Below are 26,656 nucleotides of genomic sequence, written 5' to 3' on the forward strand. Positions count from 1 at the left end.
CAGGTGATAGTCCCAGCAGGCTGCCGTAGCCCGAGGGCCACGTCGATACCAGAGCCCAGGCGACGGGTCCGACACGCGGGGGGAGAAAAGCCAAAATGGGCCCGCGGTGTCTCTGATGGTACTTTGTGTCTTTATTTTTGATTTAAAAAAACAGACAAAAAAAAAAGAAAAGGACCGTGGTTAATTGTCCGCTTATTGGAATGCGTGCTGAACGCGCGCTGTGACTTGTTGCATTGCCGCAAATATGTCAAAACTGTCATGGGATTTCGAATTCGGAATTGTTTTTTTTTTTTTTCTAAATGGGTGAAACAATGTGCGTCTTCGGACACAGCCTGTTACATTTGCCAGTCTTTGTCACTGCCTGCATGTCTGCCTCAGTGTTGCTTTCCAAACTGCCCTTCTGCTCCATCAAAGGAGCGAAATTTGTAAAGCCTTGTGCAGACTATTGTTGTGTAATTGGACTTCATCAAAACACCGGTTGATGAATGAGTTGCTTAGAAATAATCATAATAATAATGCCATACTTCAGATTAAATTAGTATTTTATCACACACAAAATCCAACAGTGATGTTTCCACGATTAACTAGTCATTTATCAATCATTTAATATGATTCGTTCAACAAATTGGAGCATGTTTTGGTTTTGTGCTGCATTCGGAGGATTACGCAGTGTATTCATTATTTTACTCAATATCTGTGAGCCGCATTTTGGCGACACGCTGTCCAAATGTCTGCATGTAAAACGTTCTTCATTACATTTGTGTATTTATTTATTGATTGATTTCTGCTTCTCCGTTTTCAGCTCGTGCATAATTCCTCCCATACGCCTGGACATCTCAGCCTGACCCTGTGACCTGCCGCTGTCGGGAATCACGGCCTCCTTTGCGCGCATTGTTTTTTTTGGGGGGTGAATTTTGGAGCGGACCGCCATGACGCGCAGCCAGAGCGCACCGAGGGCACCCAGACTGCCACTCTGAACCGGAATAATAATTAACAATAACAATACTAATAATAAAAACGGATTTATACTTTGCTTTGTGAAGAAAAGAAAAAAAGACAAATCAAAACACAAACAATTGCCCAGGATGAAGGAGAAATCCAAAACGGCGGCGAGGACTAGACGGGAAAAGGAGAACAGCGAGTTTTACGAGCTGGCCAAGATGCTGCCGCTGCCGTCGGCCATCACCTCGCAGCTGGACAAGGCCTCCATCATCCGGCTGACCACCAGCTACCTGAAGATGCGCATCGTGTTCCCTCAGGGTGAGCCAAGACGCGCAGCTTTTGTCACACAAGGTTACGAGTTTTAGGATCGTTATTTTTGCTTCCATCTATCCTTGATTTGATTTATTTTAATAAAGGATCGACAGAATGTTCCCTGAGGTTGAGCCAAAAGGCGCGCGGACCTTTACGCACAGCTCAGGCGCACAGGACAACATGTCAGCCGATTTGTTCGGTTTCTGTATTACCCATCTTGATTTATTTTTCTTGGATCTGAATATAATAATGTTGCTTATGAATATATTTATTTTTCTCCAATAGGTTTCTTTCCATCGTGATTTATTTATGTAAAACTTTGAATTATTGTCCACGGTGACCCAAAGACGCGCACCTTTTTTGCGCACCAGACTACGTCTCGCTTCTACAACATCTTGACTTTTTTTTTTTTTTTAAATAGGAATGGATATAAAAATTGGCCTAATTTTACAACAGGGTTTAGCCGAAGACGCAGGCTATTTTTATTTTATTTTTACTTCCGATAATAAAGGAAACGATTGTTTCCTTTAATAATAAAGGAAACGTTTGTATCCTTTATTATTGGCACTATGGATTATTTGCGTAATATTCCTCGATTCTTTGCCATCCGTTTTGTGTAGTTTTTCTCATTGATTAGGCGTATTGAATTTGGGATTAGGAAAGCATCCGTAGCTTTTATCTAAAAACAACAACAGCTTATCCAGTCAGCAAGTCCACAGGGAAGCGATATCATAAACAAAGGAACACATATTGAAACTGCACAATATTTAAAAATCAAGCTTTCATTCCAGGCCTATTCCTTCTAGAACATGAAGCAAACCCGCAAGCGCCCGAAATCACCACGCGTAAACACTGTGCGTCATTTTTTTTTTTTTTTTTTTTTTTTTGCCAGCGATCATTATTTTTTTCGCATAGTTGATTTTATTACACCGGCGCATCCACTAACGGGAGACGCGCCCGATTAACCACGGCGGAGCGTTTTTCCGCGCCGGAGACCCATTGTGAAAGCGCAGTACACGATATTTTATGCATTATTCATTTACAATAAGAGCCGTGTTCCAGCGCGCGCGTCTCTCTCTCTCTCTCTCTCTCTCTCTCTCTCTCTCTCTCTCTCTCTCTCTCTCTCTCTCTCTCTCCCTCTCTCTCTCTCTCTCTCTCTCTCTCTCTCTCTCTCTCTCTCTCTCTCTCTCTCTCTCTCTCGCTCTCGCTCTTGCTCCCCCCCCCCATCCCCCCACCCCCCCCCACCCCTCTTCCCCCATGCTCTGCAGACCCCCCTCCTCTCCCCGAGCGCGCGACGCGTGACTGGGAAGCGCGCGGAGCAATTAAAGAAAGCAGGGGCCCCGCGTGGCTCCTAATCACCTAAAGCTGCAGCGCACACGCACACACGGGGGGCAGGGGAAGGGGAAGGGGGCTCACTCGTATCGGGGACATTGGCCCGCGTGGCTCGAAATGAAACGCCGTGAAACCAGAGCGGACTATATTTAGACGTGCGGGGGCAGATGATGACCCGATAGACGCGAGGTCACGGCGCTGGACATTCAGCAGCGCGCGTAAAAGGAGAACACTCCATATATCGCGTTTTACCGGCGGGGTTCAAAAACTATATGGGGGCTGTGACACATTCGGGGATGCGGCCGCGGGTTTAAAAGTGGCGGTCGCCAAGTAGACAACAAACACTAGGACTGTCCTCGTGAGCTATTTTATAATGATTTTGAAATCAGCGCAGCCGCGTGTTGAGCTGCAAAACGAGGACAGCTTTTTATAGTGTTGTCTATTTATATAAAGGTATACACAGATAATGAGGGAAAGCGTGCGTAATGTTCTCCTCGCGCATGCCACAACAATACTAAATCACTCCTTGAGCAAATCGCAGCGTCACGGTAGGCCTGGAGTGACGTGTTATTTTTGTTGTAATGTGTTGGCTTTTCCCCAAAGCCCCCTGTGCTTGCCTTAGACCCTTCACACCTAAAAGAGTAGATTTTTGTCTCTTTCTACTCTCCAAAAAAACGAACTAAACCAAACTCTTGCATCTAATGAAATAATAACATGACATACACATTTACGTTTCACTCTCGTGCATACTCGTAATAATGGTAACACGTGGTCAAACTAAAATCCAAACCAAAAATAAGTCGTAGTGCGCTTAGATTACTTCGACCAAATCAGGTCCAGTTTGTGCCATTTGAGATTTACGCAGCGCAGGGTAATATCGTTGTTTTCTCTTCACACCTCGTGCGTCACGGCTGCAAACAAAACAAAACAAAAACACGACAAATAACGGCGAGGTTTTGATTGAATTTAGGCTGTGTTTACAATCGTGTTAATGGCCGTGTCCCTTGTCCAGGTTTGGGCGAGGCTTGGGGCCACTCGAGCCGCTCAAGATCTTTGGATAACATCGGTCGAGAGCTGGGATCGCACTTACTGCAGGTAGGTTTGGGATCGCAGGTGAATAGATTTATTTACAGAAGGGGCTGACGATTTACTTGTTTATTAGGCTATTATTTTTGTTGTATTTGCATCGTTCATTGAATAATTCGAGCCAGTTCCCGTAGCATTTTATGGATTCCACGGCGGTTTTATGCGCTTTTACGCGCAGTGTCATGTTTTGATCGTCGGGTTGAAATGTGCGTGTTCTTTTGGTTATTTAGACGCTGGATGGTTTCATTTTCGTTGTGGCCCCGGACGGAAAGATCATGTACATATCGGAAACGGCGTCTGTGCATTTGGGGCTGTCTCAGGTTCGTATTTTATTCAATATAGCCTATACACTTTTGAATGATGTCTAAGGCGGAATTATGTCATGTAGCGTATTAAAAGGTGGCTGTAGACGCTGCAGTTCGTAATCTCACGTGTTCTGGCTTCTGAATGACCAGTTTTAACGGACGTCTTGTTTTCTCTGTTCTATGGGGACTCTTAGTGTGTGTGTGTGTGTGTGTGTGTGTGTTCTTTTAACCCCTTGCTCTCCTCCACAGGTAGAGCTGACCGGGAACAGCATTTACGAGTACGTGCACCCGGCGGACCACGACGAGATGACTGCAGTCCTCACGCCACACCAGCCCTACCACTCCCACTTCATACAAGGTCATTTCCCATAAACTATATATATATATATATATATATATATATATATATATATATATATATATATATATATATATATATATATATATATATATATATATATATATATATATATATATATATATATATATATATATATATATATATATATATATATATATCTCGGAGAAACACTGAAACTAAAAAAAATATGTTCTGCATTCCCCGCGTGTTTCCTTCATACTGCAGCTGTGCGCTTTTACGCATATCGTATTCCGATACAAGTGCTCTCCAATTCAGCCGCGGATACATGTTATTTCCTTCCTCGCATTTCCTCCAATTCGTGGCAATATAAAAACAGCCGCTCTGACTGATTTTGCTCAGTATTTTTATATATTTTGTCCCGTCTTCGCGTTGGTGATTCGGTCATTTGAATTGGTGACGTGTGTTGCAGAGTACGAAGCGGAGCGCTCTTTCTTCCTGAGGATGAAGTGCGTCTTGGCCAAAAGGAACGCGGGCCTGACCAGCGGGGGATACAAGGTGAGGAGGGGAACACATGCTTTTTATTTCTTTTATTATTATTTTTTTACACGCCGCTGTGAGGATTTCGCTTTCTCGTTCTTTGCGCAATTAGTTAAAGCAGGATTAGCTCTAAGCCTGTAACAGAGACGAGCTAAACAAGAGGGGGCTGATTTGAATGCAACAAATGGGGAAAGTGTTGAAGGAGACACTTTGCAGTAGGTTACAGACCTGAATCTACGGAATAAAAAGCATTACAAGCGGTCCTTCGAATGGAAATGTACCCAGAGCCAGAACAGAGGCTCCATCGATCACAACTCTACTCTTTGGTCCGCCAGCCTTTTCTGAATTTAATCGCTCGTTAAGTCTTGGCTGAAACGGAAGCAGAACTGTCTCCCAAATAGCACTGCGTTTGTGTGTGTGTGAGAGAATGAAATGTTTAAGGTAGTGTTTGTTTTTTGTTTCAGAATGAATGTATACAAATGTCATGTTTAATGCAGTGTGGAAAGGCCCGAGCTAAACAGCATCAGCTACAAACTTGTTTCCTACGACGCTGATTTACAATGTCCCTGTCAAAAAAATACACACACATAATAAAATAAATAAATAAAAATGACCACATTCTTAATGATGGATAAAGCCAAGTTTAAATGTATGGGATTTTATTTTACTGAAAAGACATCAGAGGGGATTTTCTTCTTTTCTTTGATTTTTTTTTTCTCCCCATAGTATTCTAAGATAAATAAATCAGGTTTGGAATTATTAAAACAAATCCTTCAAAAAAAAACAAAAAAAAAACACATTAAATAATGTTAAAGGCACTATAACCTTTAATATTTTTTCTAGTAACGGAACAAAATGTGTTTTGTCCTGCTTTAGTACATTGTAAACTCAGACATTTGTGTGCATCTAATTACAGACAATTTGTATCAATTTCATTTTTTCATTTCAATTTATCAATTTCACAGAATTTCTATTCTGTGACCCTGAAAAGTGAAGTTGTCCCTGTGAAAAATTATGATGCTACAAATATGTTGGTAATGGGTTTGGACCACAACATTTTATTCTAATGGCTTCCACTTTGTTAAGTACAAGATTGTAAAAGAGGAGCTAAAGTGGAGTGGCCACAATGAGAGAAAAGCATATTTTGAGATAATGTTCTTTAAAGTTACATTTTGTCAATATATAAATCTGGAATCAGTGGTTATTGTAAAGATTATGCAATGTGCTTATTCCTGGGGAGAGCTGAGAGAACCTGAGCATTTTTTAACTGAGATAGAGATCTTAGAAAATCCAGCAGTAAAATAACTTGATATCGCACACACGTGAAGTCATTAATCACACCTATAGAGTCATTTGAAGTGGGAGCTCGCTGCTGAGAAAGTAATTAACGCACAAGTTATTTTGGTGCTTTTAGATGTTTTATTTAGTCACATGAACACTCTTAATGTTGGAACAGTGATGGATCCGACAGCCAAAAAAAGAGAGGGAAACATTATGAATAATAAATAATAGATCGTTACAGAAATAGGATTGTGGTTTTTGTGACAGAATATCCATATCGCGATTTGCACAGTTTTACATTTAATGAAACGTATTGTGTGGAATGGTTTATTTAAAATATATGAAATAATAATCAAGATGGTTATTTAGATATTTAAACTTTTTTTTAATATCTTTATTCAGCCCTATACACTTTTTTCACAGCTAACTGTACATCCCAGTTGGTGACAAACCTTTAGGGGTAAACAACATTTTTCAGTATTTCAAAGTATTTTACAGTGTTAAGCTCAGGTGTAAATATATTTTCTCATCACCTCCGGGCCTCACAGCCAGTGTGTTACGGAGCCGGTGTGTTACAGAGCCCATGTGTTATGGAGGCGGTGTGTTACGGAGCCAGTGTGGAGCCGGTGTGTTATGGAGCCCATGTGTTATGGAGCCGGTGTGTTATGGAGCCGGTGTGGAGCCGGTGTGTTATGGAGCCCATGTGTTATGGAGCCGGTGTGTTATGGAGCCGGTGTGGAGCAGGTGTGTTACGGAGCCCGTGTGTTTTGGAGCCGGTGTGTTACGGAGCCGGTGTGTTTTGGAGCCGGTGTGTTATGGAGCCCGTGTGTTATGGAGCCCGTGTGGTACAGAGCCCGTGTGTTTTGGAGTCAGTGTGTTACGGAGCCCATGTGTTATGGAGCCGTTGTGTTATGGAGCCGGTGTGTTACGGAGCCCGTGTGTTATGGAGCCGGTGTGTTATGGAGCCAGTGTGTTGTGGAGCCGGTGTGGAGCCGGTGTGTTATGGAGCCGGTGTGTTATGGAGCCGGTGTGTTACGGAGCCGGTGTGTTACGGAGCCCGTGTGTTATGGAGACGGTGTGTTACGGAGCCGGTGTGTTACGGAGCCCATGTGTTTACGGAGCCGGTGTGTTACGGAGCCGGTGTGTTACGGAGCCGGTGTGTTACGGAGCCGGTGTGTTACGGAGCCGGTGTGTTATGGACCCGGTGTGTTATGGAGCCGTTGTGTTATGGAGCCGGTGTGTTACGGAGCCCGTGTGTTATGGAGCCGGTGTGTTATAGAGCCAGTGTGTTATGGAGCCGGTGTGGAGCCCATGTGTTATGGAGCCGGTGTGTTATGGAGCCGGCGTGTTACGGAGCCGGTGTGTTACGGAGCCCGTGTGTTATGGAGCCGGTGTGTTATGGAGCCGGTGTGTTATGGAGCCGGTGTGTTATGGAGCCGGTGTGTTACAGAGCCGGTGTGTTACGGAGCCCGTGTGTTACGGAGCCCGTGTGTTTTGGAGCCGGTGTGTTATGGAGCTGGTGTGTTTTGGAGCCGGTGTGTTATGGAGCTGGTGTGTTACGGAGCCGGTGTGTTACGGAGCCCGTGTGTTACGGAGCCCGTGTGTTACGGAGCCCGTGTGTTACGGAGCCCGTGTGTTTTGGAGCCGGTGTGTTATGGAGCCGGTGTGTTACGGAGCCCGTGTGTTACGGAGCCCGTGTGTTATGGAGCCGGTGTGTTATGGAGCTGGTGTGTTATGGAGCTGGTGTGTTATGGAGCCGGTGTGTTACGGAGCCCGTGTGTTATGGAGCCAGTGTGTTATGGAGCCGGTGTGGAGCCGGTGTGGAGCCGGTGTGTTTTGGAGCCGGTGTGTTACGGAGCCGGTGTGTTACGGAGCCCGTGTGTTATGGAGCCGGTGTGTTATGGAGCTGGTGTGTTACGGAGCCGGTGTGTTACGGAGCCGGTGTGTTACGGAGCCGGTGTGTTACGGAGCCGGTGTGTTATGGAGCCGGTGTGTTATGGACCCGATGTGTTACGGAGCCGGTGTGTTTTGGAGCCGGTGTGTTACGGAGCCGGTGTGATTTGGAGCCGGTGTGTTACGGAGCCGGTGTGTTACGGAGCCCGTGTGTTTTGGAGCCTGTGTGTTACGGAGCCGGTGTGTTACGGAGCCCGTTTGTTTTGGAGCCGGTGTGTTATGGAGCCGGTGTGTTACGGAGCCTGTGTGTTACGGAGCCGGTGTGTTACGGAGCCCGTTTGTTTTGGAGCCGGTGTGTTATGGAGCTGGTGTGTTACGGAGCCCGTTTGTTTTGGAGCCGGTGTGTTATGGAGCCGGTGTGTTATGGAGCCGGTGTGTTATGGAGCTGGTGTGTTTTGGAGCGGTGTGTTACGGAGCCCGTGTGTTACGGAGCCCGTGTGTTTTGGAGCCAAAAGGATATTTGTAGTAAGTTGATACAGTCTTAAACAAACTAGTAAACAGAGTTAATGTATTTTCCAAGTGTAAAACTTTTATACATTGTCTTTAGGTGGAAGAGAGAGTGACATCATTTGAGATCCTCTGTGCAGTTATTCCAGAGATCGACCTTGTGTGGTGTTTGTTTGAAATGTTTTCTTTACAAACATCTCCTCTCCTCTGAGCTCAGGCCGGCTCTGTCTGATGGTGAACATATTTTGTGACACAAGTTTATTTTTCATTTTGGACATAAGTCATCTACTAAGTCATAGAATTTCAATGTTTGCAGGTTGGTTGGTTGGTTGGTTGTTTGGTTGGTTGGTAGGTTGGTTGCAGTTTGAGAATGTGATGAGTCTTATTGCCTTTTTTTGCAGGGTGAACATTTTTTTGGTGTTTCATTTATAGGTATTTCCCCAAATGTCTAAACAATAAGTTATAAATGGCATGATTAATGAGTCATAAATAAGATCTAAGATCTCTTTGTTTAACATATATCTGGATTTATATAATATTGCCATTGCTTTTGATAATTTCATTTTGATATTATTAATCTGAGACTTCCAATTTAGATCATGTTCAATTATAACGTCACGAAATGTGTTCTCATAAGCTCGTTCTAAGGCCATATTGTTGAGCATTAGGTTTACTTCAACCTACGTCAATTCTTGTCAGAACTTCTGCTTTTTAAGCCTATTTTCGACTGGCAGCAAACTCTCGACAGAGCTCAACCTCATGTAGAAATAAGGCTAATTTAATGTGCAAAAGTCAATTCAAACACAATGAGAAATGACACAATATATTGTCTTTGAAATTATGGGCAGCACATTTTGATACATGCTTATTACCCCTTAACATTGACTTTATTTATAACAATAACAAAACATAAAGTGACAATGCTGAGGCCGTTAAAAGACTATTTATATGCACATTTCTTCCTTCTGTGTGAAAATAATATGTCATGTTCCCTTTCCCTCCCTGTCCTCCTGTCCTCCTGTCTCCTCTGCGGCAGGTGATCCACTGCAGCGGGTACCTGAAGATCCGCCAGTACAGCCTGGACATGTCTCCGTTCGAGGGCTGCTATCAGAACGTGGGGCTGGTGGCAGTAGGACACTCTCTGCCCCCCTCGGCCGTCACCGAGATCAAGCTCCACAGCAACATGTTCATGTTCAGGGCCAGTCTGGACATGAAGCTCATCTTCTTGGACTCCAGGTACTTCAGGAAATGTTCAGGATAATGTGCACTGTCATTGCAATAAACATGTCACATGTTACGAGCATGTTACAATTCCCTCGGTTCCCCTCTCACTGTTCTCTTATTGGCTTTCCTCTAAATCCTTCTCTCAGTTCTACTCTGGGCTTTCCTCTTGGTTTCCCCTCATCTATCTATCTATCTATCTATCTATCTATCTATCTATCTATCTATCTATCTATCTATCTATCTATCTATCTATCTATCTATCTATCTATCTATCTATCTATCTATCTATCCATCTATCCATCTATCCATCCATCTATCCATCTATCCATCTATCCATCCATCTATCTATATATACAGTATATATATATATATATATATATATATATATATATATATATATATATACAGTGCCTCTCGAAAGTATTCATACACCTTGAACCTTTGCACATTTTGTCATGTTTACAACCCTAAACATGAAGATTTTATTTTGATTTTTTTACTGAACATTCACACACAAGTAACCGACAACTGTGAAGTGAAAGCAAAATGATACATGATTCTGTTATTTTTCAAAAAATAGAAAAGTGAAAAGTGGAACCCCCTTTTGCTACAATAACAGCAGAAAGTATTTTGGGGTCTGACTCTACAAGATTTGCACATGTAGAGACTGACATTTTAGCCCATTCCTCTTTACAAAACACCTCAAGGTCTGTCACATTAGAAGGAGAGCGTTTGTGAACAGCAGTTTTCAGATTATTCCACAGATTTTCAATAGGATTCAGGTCAGGACTTTGGCTGGGCCATTCTAACACAATAATATGTTTTAATTGAACCATTCCATTGTAGATTTAGCTTTGTGTTTAGGGTCATTGTCCTGCTGAAGGTGAATCTCCGCCCCAGCCTCAGCTTTCTTGCTGACTCCAGCAGGTTTTCCTCCAAAATGTCCCTGTATTTGGCTCCTTCCATCTTCCCAACTATTCTTACAATCTCCCCCCCGTATATTTGACACTGGGGATGGTGCACTCAGGACGATGAGCAGTGTCAGGTTTGCTCCATACATAACATTTTGCATTTGGGCCAATAAGTTAAATTTTTGTCTCATCTGACCAAAGCTCCTTCTTCCACATGGAGCTGTGTCCTCCATATGACTTCTAGGAAACTTCAAACGGGATTTCTTATGGCCTCCTTTCAATAATGGCTTTCTTCTTCCACTCGTCCATGAAGGCCAGATTTGTGTAGAGTACGACTTATAGTTGTCCCATGTACAGATTCCCCCAGCTCAGCGGCAGGACTTCACAGCTCCTCCAGAGTTATCTTGGGGCACTTGGTTGCATTTCTTACCAGTGCTCTCCTTGTTCGGTTTGTTAGTTTAGGTGGACGACCACACCTTGGTAAGTTTGCAGTGGTGCTTTACTCTTTCCATTTCTGAATGATGGATTGAACAGTGCTCCGGGAGATGTTTAAATCTTGGGAAATCTTTGTATAACTTAACGCCGCTTTAAACTTCTCCAGAACTTTGTCCATGACCTCTCTGGTGCTCCTTGGCCCTCATGATGTTGTTTAGTGACCAATACACTCCGACCATAGCTCTGAGGGCCTAAAAGAACAGCTGAAAATATACTGAGAGTAGATTACACACAGGTGACCTCTATTTAATGGTTAGGCCAAGGTGTGAACATTCTGGAGTCATGAGGAATGTTATAAAGGCAATTTAATGCACTCAGAAAATGCTGTATGAATACTTATGCACGCCCCACTTTTCACGTTTCTATTTTTTTTAAATTAACGGAATCATGTATCAATTTGCTTTCACTTCACAGTTGTCTGTTACTTGTGTGTGGACGTTCAGTAAAAAAATCAAAATAAAATATTTATGTTTAGGGTTATAAACATGACAAAATTTGCAAAAGTCCAAGGTGTATGAATACTTTCGAGAGGCACTGTTATATATATATATATATATATATATATATATATATATATATATATATATATATATATATATATATATAAAATCTTACATAAACATAACCTTACTCTCTACACACTGGAAATGATTTGTGTATTTTCCTAAACATGAAAAACATGAAACATGAAAACATTTGCAGCATATTCTCCCCACGAATAGAACTTATTGCATTAAAGTTGCACAGATAAAGGAGACTCTGCTGTGATCATGAAAACACCTGTGGGGAGTTCGCCCTTTGAGTTCTGACCCTCTCAGGCTGTTGTCGTTTACAGAGTGGACTTTAAACCGAAACAGATGGAGGTCATTAGAATAACACACGGCTGCTGCTGAGCTGGGGATGTGCTCCGTCCGACTGCTACCATGACTACTACTACTATTACTACTACTACTACTACGACTACTGCTTCTGCTACTGCCTCTGCTACTATTACTTGTAACCTTCCACTACATTTATGGCTGAAAATGTATTTTAAATGACACTTTATCATTAAATCTGCTTAAGGTAGGCTGCTGGTCCATGTTCTGCCTGATGTGCTCACACTCTGCCCGTCTGTCTGTGGTGCAGGGTCGCGGAGCTCACAGGCTACGAGCCGCAGGACCTGATCGAGAAGACACTGTACCACCACGTCCACAGCTGCGACACCTTCCACCTGCGCTGCGCCCACCACCTCCGTGAGTTCCGACAGCTCAGACCTTTACCATATCTGCTCTGCCCGAGAAAGACTGGCGACCTTCTACAAGTCACACGACACATGTATATATATATATATATATATATATATATATATATATATATATATATATATATATATATATATATATGCCAGACACGTGCGTTGTGAGAATTCCGGTGAATTTCTCTCCTTTACTGTGGGAAAGATGAGATATGGCAGTGTAAATAACACTGGCAAGGTAGAAAGCAACCTGGAATGACTTTCCAGGAGGAACAGACCTGTGGTGGAGCAGTAGCAGCTGGTTGGCCAAAACACATCGATTTAAGGTTTCAAAATATAAACAACAATTCATTACATTTTATTAAAATGCAGCAATGATATCCAGCAGTGGTGTCCAAATGTAGAAACACATCACCAGAGACATTTTTTTACTAAATGCTTCATAATCCTGCGCAATCAAAAGCTAATATTTGGTTGTGAGAGAAGTGGCATTCTGGTTCCAGGCCCAAATAAAGGTGGGGGTAATGGTTTGAGCCGTTAACACATTGAGTGCCAAAAAACGAAAATGTTTGCGTTTTTTTTTGTATTACAAAACTAGACACTCTAATACACCAAGTGTGATTTTGGTAGCTCTGTGATGAACAGAAGTGAAATAAATGACCATCAAATCTTGTAGAAAGTCATGATCTGGACATTTTATATATTATTGCGCTTTTTTTTCATCTTTTTTTTACTCCGTGGGGGCGTGGTGTTGCGTAGCGAACAGCTGTAAACACGACACTTCTCTCTCGCTCTGGAGCATGTGAAGCAGAGCAAGCTTCCCATGGACAGGTCTAAACAGTTGAGATTTTAACATTTCTCTGAGTTTTTAAATGGTTAAAATCGGTCCAAGGACGACTGAGAAACATCCTGTTGAAGTCTTCAATCCAGAACCAGGCTGTTTAAATGCACATGCCATAAAATGCGATTGATCTGCAGCAACACGCGGTGTTTCAAAACGTGTCAACAATGTTGCAGTTGAAAATTGACTTTAAACGGAAATATTTAGGCATTTGCCTCTTCCCTTTACGTTAGTGTCCGTCCAGAGAGGAAAGAGGTGGAGAGAGGAGTTCATCAGAAAGTTGAGTGTTGCATAAAACACTAATTATCTCCGAATCGTGATTTTGATCAAACTAGTCTCTGTTTAGCTTTGGATTCCTCAGGAACCGGGACGTAGAATTAAACTGGTTTCTCCTCCGGAGAGCTTAGAGTCTCAGCTTTCAAATGAGCCATAGCATGTGTCCATAGCTATAACATAGAATACGCTGTGGTGCTACAAATATCATGAACAATGGTCTGGATTGTTGGAACTCACACAGCTAAATCCCAAAACAGCGCAGCCTCAGTGTGTTAAATGTACCCAGTGAAATGTTTGATTATACTGACCATCGATCTGTGGCCGTCCAGGCTGTACACGCTTCACTATGCAGCTCTTGATGAAAAAGGTTTGGACACTCCTGACCTTCTCTCAGTTATATAACTATTCCCAAACAAACAAAGCAAATGAAAATACACCTGTATGTGCAGTACAAAGGTTTTTATGTATTGTTTTTTATTATATTTATTTATACACTTTTCCTTTCCTTCATAATCCCACGTGTTCATTCATAGTTGAATGTCTACAATGAGAATCGTAAACAATGGAAATAGTGTTGAAAATGAAGAAAAAGCCGACACATAAAAAGTGTTTCCAAACTTTTGACTGGTACTCTATGTCCCTCTCCCCCGGTCAGTGCTGGTGAAAGGGCAGGTGACCACCAAGTACTACCGCTTCCTGGCCAAACACGGGGGCTGGGTGTGGGTGCAGAGCTACGCCACCATCGTGCACAACAGCCGCTCCTCCAGGCCACACTGCATCGTCAGCGTCAACTACGTCCTCACGTGAGTACTGCACCGCCACTCAGAGTGTGCCTGCCCCCCACGGGAACCACCGGCCGGATCCAGTCAGGGTCCGTCTGCACCACGTTTGAACTCAATTAGAGGTTGGACGGTCAGGTAAAGCCCTTTGAGGAACTGTCAGGGATAGCCAGGCGTCATTCAGCGCGGTTGTTCTCAAACCTAAATCCAAATCAAATCAGAACTACACTGGGTCCAAAATCTAAACAGTCTGAACTGTGTCTAAACCACAAACAAAACATTGTTAAGACATCGTTAAAGCAGCAAATATAGATGACCCTGAGTACCAGCTGAAGAAGTACCACCAGCAGAAAATGAACCACACTTTGAGAACCACTGATTTTGCAGATTGTTTCAAACAACATTGTTTTTTAAATATACAAAAAACGATATAAACACACCTGAGAACTAAAATATTCTATTATTCCGATAGGGCTGGGACAAAATATCACATTGTATCGTATTGCAATACTTGTATTTGGATCATTTTTATAATGCACTCCTTTGTTAACAGCACTTTATTACATTTTTGTGTTAATGCACTTTTTAATCTTAACACTTCAATAAATGTCAAGGGTATTTGGTTTATAAGCTTTGGACACATGACTGTTTTCTTTTTACACATTTTAAGATAAACTTATTGGTATCACTTTATTTTACACTACCTTGATACATTGTACTAACTAAATTTAGTACAATGTAATGTGCTTTGTAACAATGTGTAATAACTTGTGCCTGTGTATTGTACGTACGCAATGGAATAACTTGTATTAGTACTTTGTAGGTACAAAATGTAATAGGACACGAGACCCTTAGGGTTAGAGCTTAAGGTTAGAGTGAAAATTATGTCATTACATTATGTACCTACAAACTACAAATACATATAATTGCATTGTGTATCTTACGCATAGGTACAACTTATTACACATAGTTACAAAGCTCATTACATTGAACTAAATTTAGTTAAGGTACAATGTATCAAGGGTAGTATAAGATAAAGTGTCACCAACATATATATCATAATTACATGCACTGCAGTACATATCGGCCCCTGCGTATCGTGATACATAACGGATCGTGAGAAAAGTCTTTTGTCCCGGCTCTGTCCTTATTGGACAGTAAAGAATTGTTTATTTTCTCAGGTTTACTTCGTTAACGTTTCCTTTACTATTTATTTGAATGGGACAAAAGATGTTCAGGAACAATCTCTACAGTTGTAAATAGTGGATGTGTTTAGGACAAGACAGAAATATTAGAGCTCGGTGATATGTGCTTAATTGAACATTGGAATTCTTTCTGCACAAAGACACTCGTCACAGATCTCGTCACATCTTCCCATCGAATCGAACTAGTGCTCTGTCTGAACCAGTTCGATATAAATGTGACAACTCGTCTGTTGTTGTGTGAACTTACCATCTTTGGCTTGGGAAAAGTGTTTTGGTAAATCACGTTAAAATCGTCCGTTGAACTTTGCCAAATACAAGACGACCGCTGCTGTGAGAAAGGAGCATGTCACCATTTAGTCACCATTTCCTATGTGTCCGCCTCCACTGTCATTTCCCGATCATTTTCATCTTATAAAACACCTGTAAACCCCCAAATCCTCCGAGTGACAGTGTGCTTCCTGGCGGTGTTTGCCGACGGAGCCCGGGCTGAATGTGACTACGGATTAAAGCAGCTCCTCTCCCCTCTATCCCATGATCCTTCCCTGATTCCTTTCCTCACAGTAGCACCCTTTCCCCCCCCTCCTTCCATCTCCTCCGTGAGTGTGCTCAGGCTCAGCGCGGCACATGTTATGAGAGCCCAAAGCACACTCGAGGCCTTTCGGGAGACAGCGCCTTAGACAAACAGCTCGGAGGCGGAGGCGAATCGAACGGCCGATCGATAAGTTATCTGCCGCGGGTGGGATTGGCTCGTTAGGCCCCGGTTGATCCTCGTGTCAGGGGGCGACGGGCGCGGGTGTGACGGCGCATATGAAACAGCGGGGCTACGGAGGAGCGCGGCATCGATCCACGTCCAGAGCGGCATAAAGGGGAAAACACGGGGACTGCATTAAAACGGCAGTGCATCGCCAAAGCGGTAATTAGCTGCATAGAAGAGCTGGGGCTGTGGTAAACAATATGGGGAGTTCATATTTGGATAATCAGCCCGGAGCTGTTTATGGAAGCGTTTGATCACGTGGAGGTTTCTCCAGGAGTCACCACCATCTGCGTACGAAACTGTTGGAGATACTGTAAGGGTTCCATTTTGAGATCTTTGGCTAGTTTTCTCGAGGTGTGGCAGGTGGAAACATTGCATGCAGTGGTCAATGTGGACAGTTTAACTAGTTTTCTTCAAATCGAAAGACGCTGGAGATGACGCTGCTATCCAAATATGGTCATTTCCTTCTCTGGCCGACAGACGCTACGAAAGACTAGAGAAATATACGCGCGCACGTGCAGATCTGACGCCAAATGAGGTTTTGATTCCACTCTTGCAACAACAAGTTTTTTTTTTACCGAGGGATTTTTCATTATCTAAGTCCTGACACATTTATTGAGCTTTGAATACAACAATAAAAAATAATAATAAAAAAGGCAATTAGCTTATTCAAAACCTAAACAAGATTCAAAATTGCCCGGACCTCAATCTTCATAACTCATGTGTCAACAACATACTAAGCATTTATTTAAACCTGGCTCTATTTTGGTTTTTGAAATTAAAAATATATTTTATAAATACTGCCTTTTTTTTATATGAGAAAATGAAATGAAAGAAAACGTACCTTTATAGTATTGTCTAAATGTTCACAGAAATGAACAAGACATTATTGTTGTAATGGAAAACCTATTGAACATTCAGCTTGTGTTGTCTTTATCGTCATGCTTTTATCCTGGCTCTAAAAAAAGGGGGGGGGGGGGATTTAAAAAATAATTATCAGGCAAATGTTTATTAATATTCACCATATCTAAAGGAAGCAAATGTATATCCTTATTTGGTCTGTTTTTTCATTAAATCACTATAATAAATAGTTTATAAACTAATCAGCTGATTCCCATGTGCTGCCTCACACAGTTTCACTTTCGTTTTTACTGTGATAAAACAAAGGAAACACATGGTTCTTTTGGGACTCTTCCTGTGGATAAGATTTGCTCTCTACACATTGGATTATTGAACCTGCCGCTATCATCATGTGTTTTTGGGTGGATTTAACACTGAACGCCGTCTTTTCAGCCTATGTACCAATAAGTGTTTGGCACACAAACACACATACGGCTCATGAGTCGTGACAACAGTTTACCGTAGGCCTAGCCTGGCCTTAGCCATCCGCAAGCTCCGGTCAATTATAATTCCCCTACATGTACGTCTGGGTCTGATCTCAGTGGCTGCGTTACATCGGCTGATTTTCTACCTACCATTCAGCAAGGGGAGGCGGGTGTTGTATTTTGAGTCAAGCATTTGAGCCGCATTTACTGGTTGTAGTTTGGCAATGGCGGCGGATACGGAAGTAATGGAAGCTCTTCAATCTGTTCTGGCTCGGCTCCCAATTATCCAGAAATTAAAATTGATGCAATGTGCAAGGAATGCTCCCTAGTTATGATGGCTTTACATACGTCACAACCAAACGCTAGCAAACATCAGATCCAGTCGTTTCCAAGGAGTTCACCCCTGATAACAGAGCTCAATTGTGAAGGTCCAGACCCTGTAGGCCCTAAAATTCTTACGATTAACCTACAGTGAGTTTTTATAACCATGCTTATTGTAAAACCAGTTAATCTTGACATCCCTACTTCACCTGCAGTGTCGCCGACATCCCCAACTCCAGTCCGGAAGGGCATCTAACTAAAATAACTCACAAAGTGGACAATGGTAACATGTTGATCCCATTACTAAACCACACGCTCTGACTTTGACCCGGCGTTGCATTTGCGTAGCTGACTTTGCACAGCGTCGCTCAGGTCTACAGTGCGAGCCGCGATGAGATTCCGCCGTCTCCTCCGCTTCTGGAACGGCCAAACGCAAACACATCCTCCACCAGTGGAGCTGTCCAAACAGTAGCTCTCCCCGGAGGCGCTCTACATAAAGAACGGAGGCGCTCAGAGGCGAATGAAACCGCCCGCGCGAGATGTACGGGTCACCGTCAGGGTCACAAAGGTCGGACGTGTCTGACGATAGCGGTCATACACGGGCGGAGCGGGAAGGGATGAAGAATAGGAATATGTTTGCACAACATTTGACACGGTTCAGGGCAAGGACAGTGAGTGCAGATGTCGAAACGCTGATTTAGGGATGATAGGAACATGAAATAGATTGAATATTACGATCTACAGTGAGGATCCGGGGCAAAGGGTCGAAGTCAAGCATATTTGTTGAGGTTGCACAGCTAATCTCGAAATATTCTTATGTAGGTGGCCCCATGTCTTTATAGGTATAATGTGGGTCCCAGAGCTGAGGACCACTGTATATTATTACATTAACCACTGATAAAAGGCATCAATCCACAAAACCAGGTATAATGACATGGCTTCGATTGCAGAGAAGAATTATTAAAGCCATGTCCACACGCCGGGTCTTTGTAAAACTGAATATCCTCCTCCTTCGTCCACCCATCCATTTTTCTTCCGCCTTATCCGGGGCTGGGTCGCGGGGGCAGCAGTCTCGGCAGAGATGCCCAGATTTCTCGATCCACACACACCTCCTCCAGCTGTTCTGGGGGGACCCCGAGGCGACACCAGGCCAGCTTGAAGACATAGAGCATAGAGCTAGACCTCCTCCTTCATCTAGAATAAAACATGAGTCCACACCATCTCATTTAAGGATAAGAAAGATCCATCCACACGTAACAACATTTGCATCCCAAACTCTGAGAAACATTGTATGTAATGTACGTGTGCATTGTTTTACACACTTACTATACCTAACAATTACTGAGAGAACCTGTCTGGACAAACCACACATATATGTCATATTTAACCATTCTGACCAGTGACCGCATGTGAGCACGTAAAAACTCTAACGACAAACTGAATATTGTTTTGATAGGAAAAGCTATGTTTTGCATTAAATTGGCGCTTTGATTGCTTTTTAAGTGAAATGAAACACCCTTGAGGTGGGGGGTACACGGACTACTACTCTAACCCACAGTCTGCTCCTACGTTGACAGGGACACAGAGTACAAAGGCATGCAGCTTTCCTTGGACCAGATGAGTCCCACGAAACCGGCCTTCCCCTACGCCTCGGACCCCCACCCCGAGGAACGCAAGAGCGCCAAACCCAGGCTGAACCAGGCCAAGGCCAAGGCCCGCGTGTCTCCCTACCCACAGGTAAATCCAGCACAGATCATGGCTTGAAGCACTTTTTTGATGATATCTGCATGAATAAATTAAATAAAATTACTTTTTAGAAAGCTACCCTTCACTCATTATAAACATTATCTCGTACATTTTTGAGTAATCTTTTTATCCTAAAATGTTCACAATAGGATCCCCTCCCCTGAAAAAGAGATTATCGATCTCTGTGGGACAGTGACTATCTTATCCCTCCATGGCAGAGCACCAACAGGCAAAAACATCCACATTAGCTTCACTATCACAGAAACAACACTCACAAGCTAGACTTTAACAGACTCAGGAAGTGTCCCATAGATAAAATATCAAAAAGAATGTTCCCCATGTTTGGGGAATGCCTCGCGACCCAGTGCAAATTGTTCTGTGACAAACTTTTGGGCCGCCAGATGAGAATCATTGCTCTATGGTGAGGGCTGTATATATTTCTATGGGTGAGGGGTGCGGCTGAACCATTTTGTGTTTTTCAATAAATATTGGGATTGCCATTTCATTTTTATTTTCATTGATTTTGCAGCAGTTTTCAGCGTTTAACCCTGAGCGCTCCGAGTCGGACCAGGACAGCCAATGGGGAGGCAGCCCTCATACGGACTCCGCCTCCCCTCAGCTGTTGGACCCCAGCGAGGCGGCGGAGGCGTCCTGCGCCTACAGGCTGTATTCCGACTCCGCCCCCCTGTGCTTCGAGGAGGAGCAGAGCCACGCCCACCCCTCCGCCTGCGAGCGTGTCCGGTGCCACAGCGGGCGCTACTTCCTGGGGACTCCCCAGTCGGGGCGCGAGATGTGGTGGGACGCCACCAGGTCCGTGCTGTCCCTGCCCAAAGCGTCCGCGGAGAGCAGCGACGGCTACGAGATCACGGCGTACCATGGAGCCATACACGGTGAGATTAAACCAGCAACCAGTCAATTTCTGATCCAATTTCTGAAACTCTGAGCCACTGCATCCGCTCTGAGCGGTGTGTTCTTTGCGCTAACATGGATTTGCTAGCATGCTGTTTGCAAGTTTGACCAGCTTTACTCCTTTTTTTTCATGGGAATATTGAGATCTTATTCATCAATTTTTATTCATGTTCAATTTGCCGTTACATGGCTACTCGCATAAGCAATTTTTTTTCAGGCGACAGAAATCTTGAAATTAAATTTTCTTCTGGAGATACTGTATAATCCTTTCATCATTTCATAGGCATCATGGGAACATTTAAACGGTAAAACATCAAAACTGAGACATGTTGCCATGAGACATATGCGCTTCCATTTCTCCCTCTCAAAGACCAGCCCAAAGAATGGAAGTTTGAATCTTTGTGGCAAAGGTTATAATCGTATGATCTTTTTGTCTGTCCGAGTCAATGGAGCCTATACCGTTCTTCAGGTCAAATCAAAGGCCACAGCTCAAACTTTTTTAAAAAGCAACAGAGCGAAAACATTACACCCCTGATCTCAGCGCTGTGAGAGGAGGAAACTTTCTTTAGAAACAATAATATTCTTCAGAGCCAGAGCTTTTCATTTGTTTTCAGAGGGTGTAAAGTCTCCATAGCGAGGTCTTTCTGTTATCACAGCAATGTCAGCGCCCGCCATGAGGACCAGAAAGTAGTGCGATCCTCGCTGTTTGTTGGACTCCATGCGATTGCCAGTAGTGAGAGTACAACGTTAGAATCAAGCTAACAGAATAAAACCATAAATTTGAATCTGGCTCAATCCGTTTTCGTCGCCAGAAAAATGCAACATTTGGGGAATGTTTAGACATAAAACAGATCATTTTTAAATTAACACATACAATGACAGAAAACTTGCAATAAATGTTCTCTTCATATTTATGCTAGTAACCTACAGCAGAAGTTTCAAATTAATATCTTTAAATAAATAAAAAAAATCCCTATTCACCTGTAGTGTCTCGCCTTCATTTTTATTTATATGTTAGCCTTTAGCCTTTGAGACAAACTGTCCGACCTTTATAAACACTAAAACTATTTACTTCCTAACACGCAGTAAGTGTACCATCATCTACCAGGAACTCACTGTCCAACCCCAAATCTTCTGAAAATCGGATTATTCGAGCGGGTCTGAGCTAATCTTCATCTGAATACAGACAGGAAGTGCTGATGCTCACCACTTCAGGTCAGAGGAACTAGCATAACCGCATCACGCAACAAGCCAGATTACATCTCGGTGCCAGCAACCCACATGCAAAACAAGAATAAAGGAGAATGATTGTATTTGTATATGGTCTGCTGATTGCTGTAGATATGACAAAAATTATAAAGTGTTTATTTTTAAGTGTAATGAAAGGCTCTGATTATGCATATGTCCGCTTTAAACACTGCATTGCCTATTATTGTAAATGTACAGTATTGCTGCTTTAACTGTCGAGAAATCCTCCTTGAAGCCCCTCCTGGTAGCTCTCTCCCAAACGTTATTATGCTAGCACGCTAAGTTGTTTACGCCGTCCCGTGCCAGTGCGCTGATTGCAACCATCTGTTCCAAAAATTGCCTCCAATTGAAAAGCCGACTTATTTCACTTTTCCCATCCTAAAGCGGAGGAGCGTCCCCCGCGGCGGAATCGCTCAGGCTAACCGTCCACAGCCCCACATGTGCCCGTCTGAGCGTTAGCCGCTCCGGCGCTTTGGGCTCGTGTGTTCAGAAAAAAAAAGCAAAAAGACGGTAACAAGATAAACAAGGTACGCCGTGGAAATCACGGGATTGTGCGAGGCTAATGGTATGCTACGGAGACGGCTTAGAATGTGCATGTGTAAGCCAGGCGGTGCAAAAAAAAAACGACGCCGTCTTTGCCATTTTTCTGGCTCCAGTGCATTTCTGACTTCTCTCAGTTTCGGCGAGGATTCTGTCTCACGGCATTCGTCCACACCCCATGAAATTTACAATGGTCACTGCATTTGACTTCTGTTCCAGTCCCAGTCCATTTATCCATTTGCAGCGATCGGAAATTGCTGACATTCCATTTTCTTGTTTTGGCCTTTCCATTTCTGCTCGTGTTTACTGCACTGTCATTTGTTTTTCCCTCTGGCAGTGGAATGCTGAAACATGTAGAGGTCAAATCAGCACTCACATTTTTATCTTACGGCACTGTCCCATGAAGTATATTATGAAGCAGCTTTTTGTGAAGCAAAAATGAGGCCAGTGCACTCAGTCTGCATCGTATTGTGATTACGGAGCAAAAGTGGGAGGTTTATTGGTGTTGCATTTGATGTAAAGTGGATGATTTTTTATATGAGAATTGGAATTGGAATTACATAATTTAATATCAATGTAAGTCAAATTTGTATATATATATATATATTTTATTCATTCATTTATTTCATTTAGAACCAGCAACTGATAATATCAATTAACAAATGTTTATTGAAATAAGGGAAGAGAATCCCAATTAGGGATGGAGGCATTTTTTCTTTTACATATTGCCTTAATTTGCATAAAAATAAATGCACATTTAATACAGATTATTGTTCCTATCTAAAAAATGACAATAATATATGTACGAGTTAACACTTCCTGCAATGTTCACTATGGAATGAAACAGCAGAATCCAGTCCATCAGACTCTTGTCTTTAAAGCAGTTTGCCTTTCACACACACACCATTCTATCCAGTTCACTCTAGATGAAGCAATTATTTTCAATTGCAAAGTAAACGGAAACAAGTTTGTGCCGCTGAAACACCAACCGTGCCCCGCAATTCAGTCAGGTGCACACCCAAGTACCCCTCACCCCTCTGTGTGTAGCACCCCGGGGGACGGGGTGCTATACACAGGCTGTTTGACCCTCACCTCGTTGTAAACCAAAGATAAACTCTTGCGTTAGAATAGATTATAAATAACTTGTTAGAGGAGCTGGTCTTAAAAACAAAACAACTTTTTAAGGCTTTATATTTACAAAATCAAATTTAAAACTTTTAAAGACATTTTAAAATCCTGTGGTCATGGCATTTGTGGTATCTGTGTTTTTGAAACTCAGTTGCAATGCAAGCAACACATCTAGGCCTAAATTATTAATAATAATATTAATAACAATCTGCTCTTCATCCACTGGTTTTCAGTCTAATTTTGACGGACAAACTTATACCGCTTCCTATTTGCTTATGTAGTGTGTATGTTACTCTGTAAACAGTACAGTATGTGTACTAACGCATAACAGTACCATGTAATTAATAGTTATAGTGAAGGTTTGGGCCAGGTCAGAAGATAACAGTGACTCGCGGAGTGGAGTAAGAGACTGTACCAGATGAATTATGTCCAAGTGAGTAGGGTTTAGACAAACAACATAGAACAGCAATGACATAAGCAGATGGCCATTCAAAACACATATAACTCAGTGATTCACAATACAACATTTCACAGACAATACACATTAATATTGGTTCATTGCATAGAAACAATTCTGAGAAATATCCAATATCCCAGACTAACTGATCAATATGAAATGAATGAGGCGACTGGGCTAAGCTATTGGGGAAACGAATGGGACGCAAGGCTAACATTAGCATTTGGTAGATATCACCAATTCCGTAGATATCTATCAAACGCCTGCTCCTTTTGACACAGCAGGGCTCGGCTTCTACATTCCCATAATACATGCATTTAGTTTTAAAACTTTACATTAAAAAGCAAGCGAACAAACAACTTAGACATATCTGCAGGATGTAGGATAGTTGGTACACAGTTAGCCTGGCCTTAGCCATCCAATAAACTCAGGTCAATTATCATTTCCCTACATGTATGTTTGGGTCTGATCTCAGTGGCCGCATTACATCGGTTGAATTTCAACCTACCATACAGTGAGCGGGGAGGCGGGTGTTGTAGGTAATGTCAAGTATTTGTGCCAGACTTGGTGGTTGTAGTTTGGCAATGGCAGTGGATACGAAAGTAAAGGAAGCTCTTCAATCCTTTCTGGCTCGGCTCCCAAATTTCCAGAAATTGAAGGCTGCTGTCCCCAAGAGTTATGATAGACTCGCTTCACTCACTCGGGCGCGTTACATACGTCACGACCAAACACTAGTAATTGGGTAAAATCAGATCCAATCGTTTCAAACTTTAAAAGGAGTTCACTGAAGGACTTTAAAAGGAGTTCACTGAAGGAGTTTAAAAGGAGTTCACTGAAGAAGTTTAAAAGGAGTTCCTGAAAACGAAGTTCAATTGTGAAGATCCAGACTATCTGTATGAAATGAGTATGTGGGTGTGGTAAGACCAGGCTAGTACACAGTGTACATTCATCATGCAGTCAGAGGTGTATGAAGATTGGGCACCCGCCCACTATCCTTAAGGTTAGTGGCTAGGACAGGGTCAGGGTTAAGCTGACTGGTGATGTACCAACTATGCTTTGCCTGCTGGCAACAAGTCACTTCTGGATTGCTATGCCGATTGGGCAAGCACCGTCATGTGACCGTGTGAATGTGATAATGTCATATGCAAGGATAGTTTTACATCGAAAATACTAATGCGATTCTACATTCACAAATGTAAATCTTTATCTTCATGTCTATTATTCCCTGTTGTTCTCAATCTAATTGGCTTGTAAAATGTTTAATGTTACTTTTTTTCCCCTCTGTCCTCTGTCATGATTATTTGTGTTGTATGTACCTCCTCCTGACATTCTTATGTTCTTATCTTGGTTTGGTTCACAAAATGTTCAGTATTTTCCACCTAGGTTACACTCGAACAATACTAGAAATGTAGTGGATGCAACTTTGACCAGGCGTTATTGCTGATACACAAGTGAATCTGGATTTTGAAATAATAATACCACCCTATTAAGGGTGATAGATCAACAGGTTCATCTTGAGTAAAACAAAATTACACAGCTCATTATATACAGTATTATTATACTATATATCAATTTGAAATATTCAGGAACATAGTACGCTGTGCTTGGTAGTAACCCAGTATTGGAATGTCTCTCGACAGGCCGCAGTCACTGGGACGAGGACAGCGTGGTGAGCTCTCCTGAGGGGGGCGGGTCCACCAGCGACTCAGGCGAGCGTTACCACGGCGACCACTTCCGGACCAGCCCCCGTGAGCCCAGCAAGATGGAGACGCTCATCCGTGCCACGCAGCAGATGATCAAAGAAGAAGAAAACCGCCTCCAGCAGCAGCACCACAAGGCGGCCCCTGTAGACGTTCCCGGAATCACCAGCGCAAAATCCCTCAGCCCCTGCTACAGCACCTCCAGCCTGACCCACCACGGCCCGCTCAACATACCCAGCGTGGTGTGCCGAGGCCCGGGCGCCCCGAGCATGGACCTCCCCTCAGAAAGACTCCACCACCACCCCAAAACCCTCCATGACCCCGAGGAGAGCACCCCCAGCCCGGCCTCGCTCTCGCGCCTCAGCAGCCCCAGCTCTGACGGAGTACCTCGATCGGGACTGCCCCTGACCACCAAAGACTACATCCACAACACGGACCTCTCCCCACACTCGGCACCTCCCCCAGCAGCGGCGCAGGGCAGTCCACTGCTCTACCCAGCCCAGGAAAGGCAGCCCATGGACAGGCAGGCGGCTTACGCGTTGACTGGGTACTCCCTGGAGCACTTCTACGACCCGGAGAACCTAAGGAGTTACCCCGGGCTGGCGTGTGGGGCGGTGCCCTACGATGTGGCCACCCACGTGAGGATGCAGGCGGAGCAGATGCAAGCGCACAAAGCCACCTCGGTTATTATTACCAACGGGAGCTGACCGAAAACAGGAACGTTTCCATAAGGGACGATGCTGAGGCTCGGCTGCTCCAAAGCGTCTGTGCCACTGGACCCAACGTTCACAGGACACACAGTGGATACAATATCGCATTTGGAAGAAAGAGACGGTTTCATCCAATAACAGGACGTGTGAGAGTGACAAACTTGAGTAGGTTGTACCAATTTAGATTGAATTACCCTGAATTATTTGACTAGTTTAAAGGTGTTTTAGATTAGTTGTGTTCCTCACATCTAACAGAAAATGTATTTATTTTTGGGCTGAAATCAAAATGCACTAATGTTCAGCGATTTGATGTGAATGTGGCTGAACTCCTCT

The 26,656-nt window shown here is 43.2% G+C and overlaps 1 protein-coding gene across 1 annotated transcript; it reads left to right on the forward strand.

The window, feature by feature from the left end:
• LOC306974882 (single-minded homolog 1-like) lies at positions 1–26,356 on the forward strand. Its single transcript, XM_079572282.1, has 12 exons — positions 1–118; positions 803–1,260; positions 3,599–3,681; positions 3,903–3,992; positions 4,227–4,335; positions 4,769–4,854; positions 9,554–9,753; positions 12,276–12,382; positions 14,157–14,304; positions 19,463–19,622; positions 20,161–20,521; positions 25,554–26,356. The coding sequence occupies exons 2-12, from the start codon at positions 1,086–1,088 to the stop codon at positions 26,318–26,320; spliced, it is 2,286 nt and encodes a 761-aa protein (XP_079428408.1). The 5' UTR covers positions 1–118; positions 803–1,085; the 3' UTR covers positions 26,321–26,356.
• The last annotated feature ends 300 nt before the right edge of the window (positions 26,357–26,656 follow it).

This window comes from Gobius niger (genome assembly GCF_951799975.1).
Source record: "Gobius niger genome assembly, chromosome: 15".
Classification (NCBI taxonomy): Eukaryota; Metazoa; Chordata; class Actinopteri; order Gobiiformes; family Gobiidae; genus Gobius; species Gobius niger.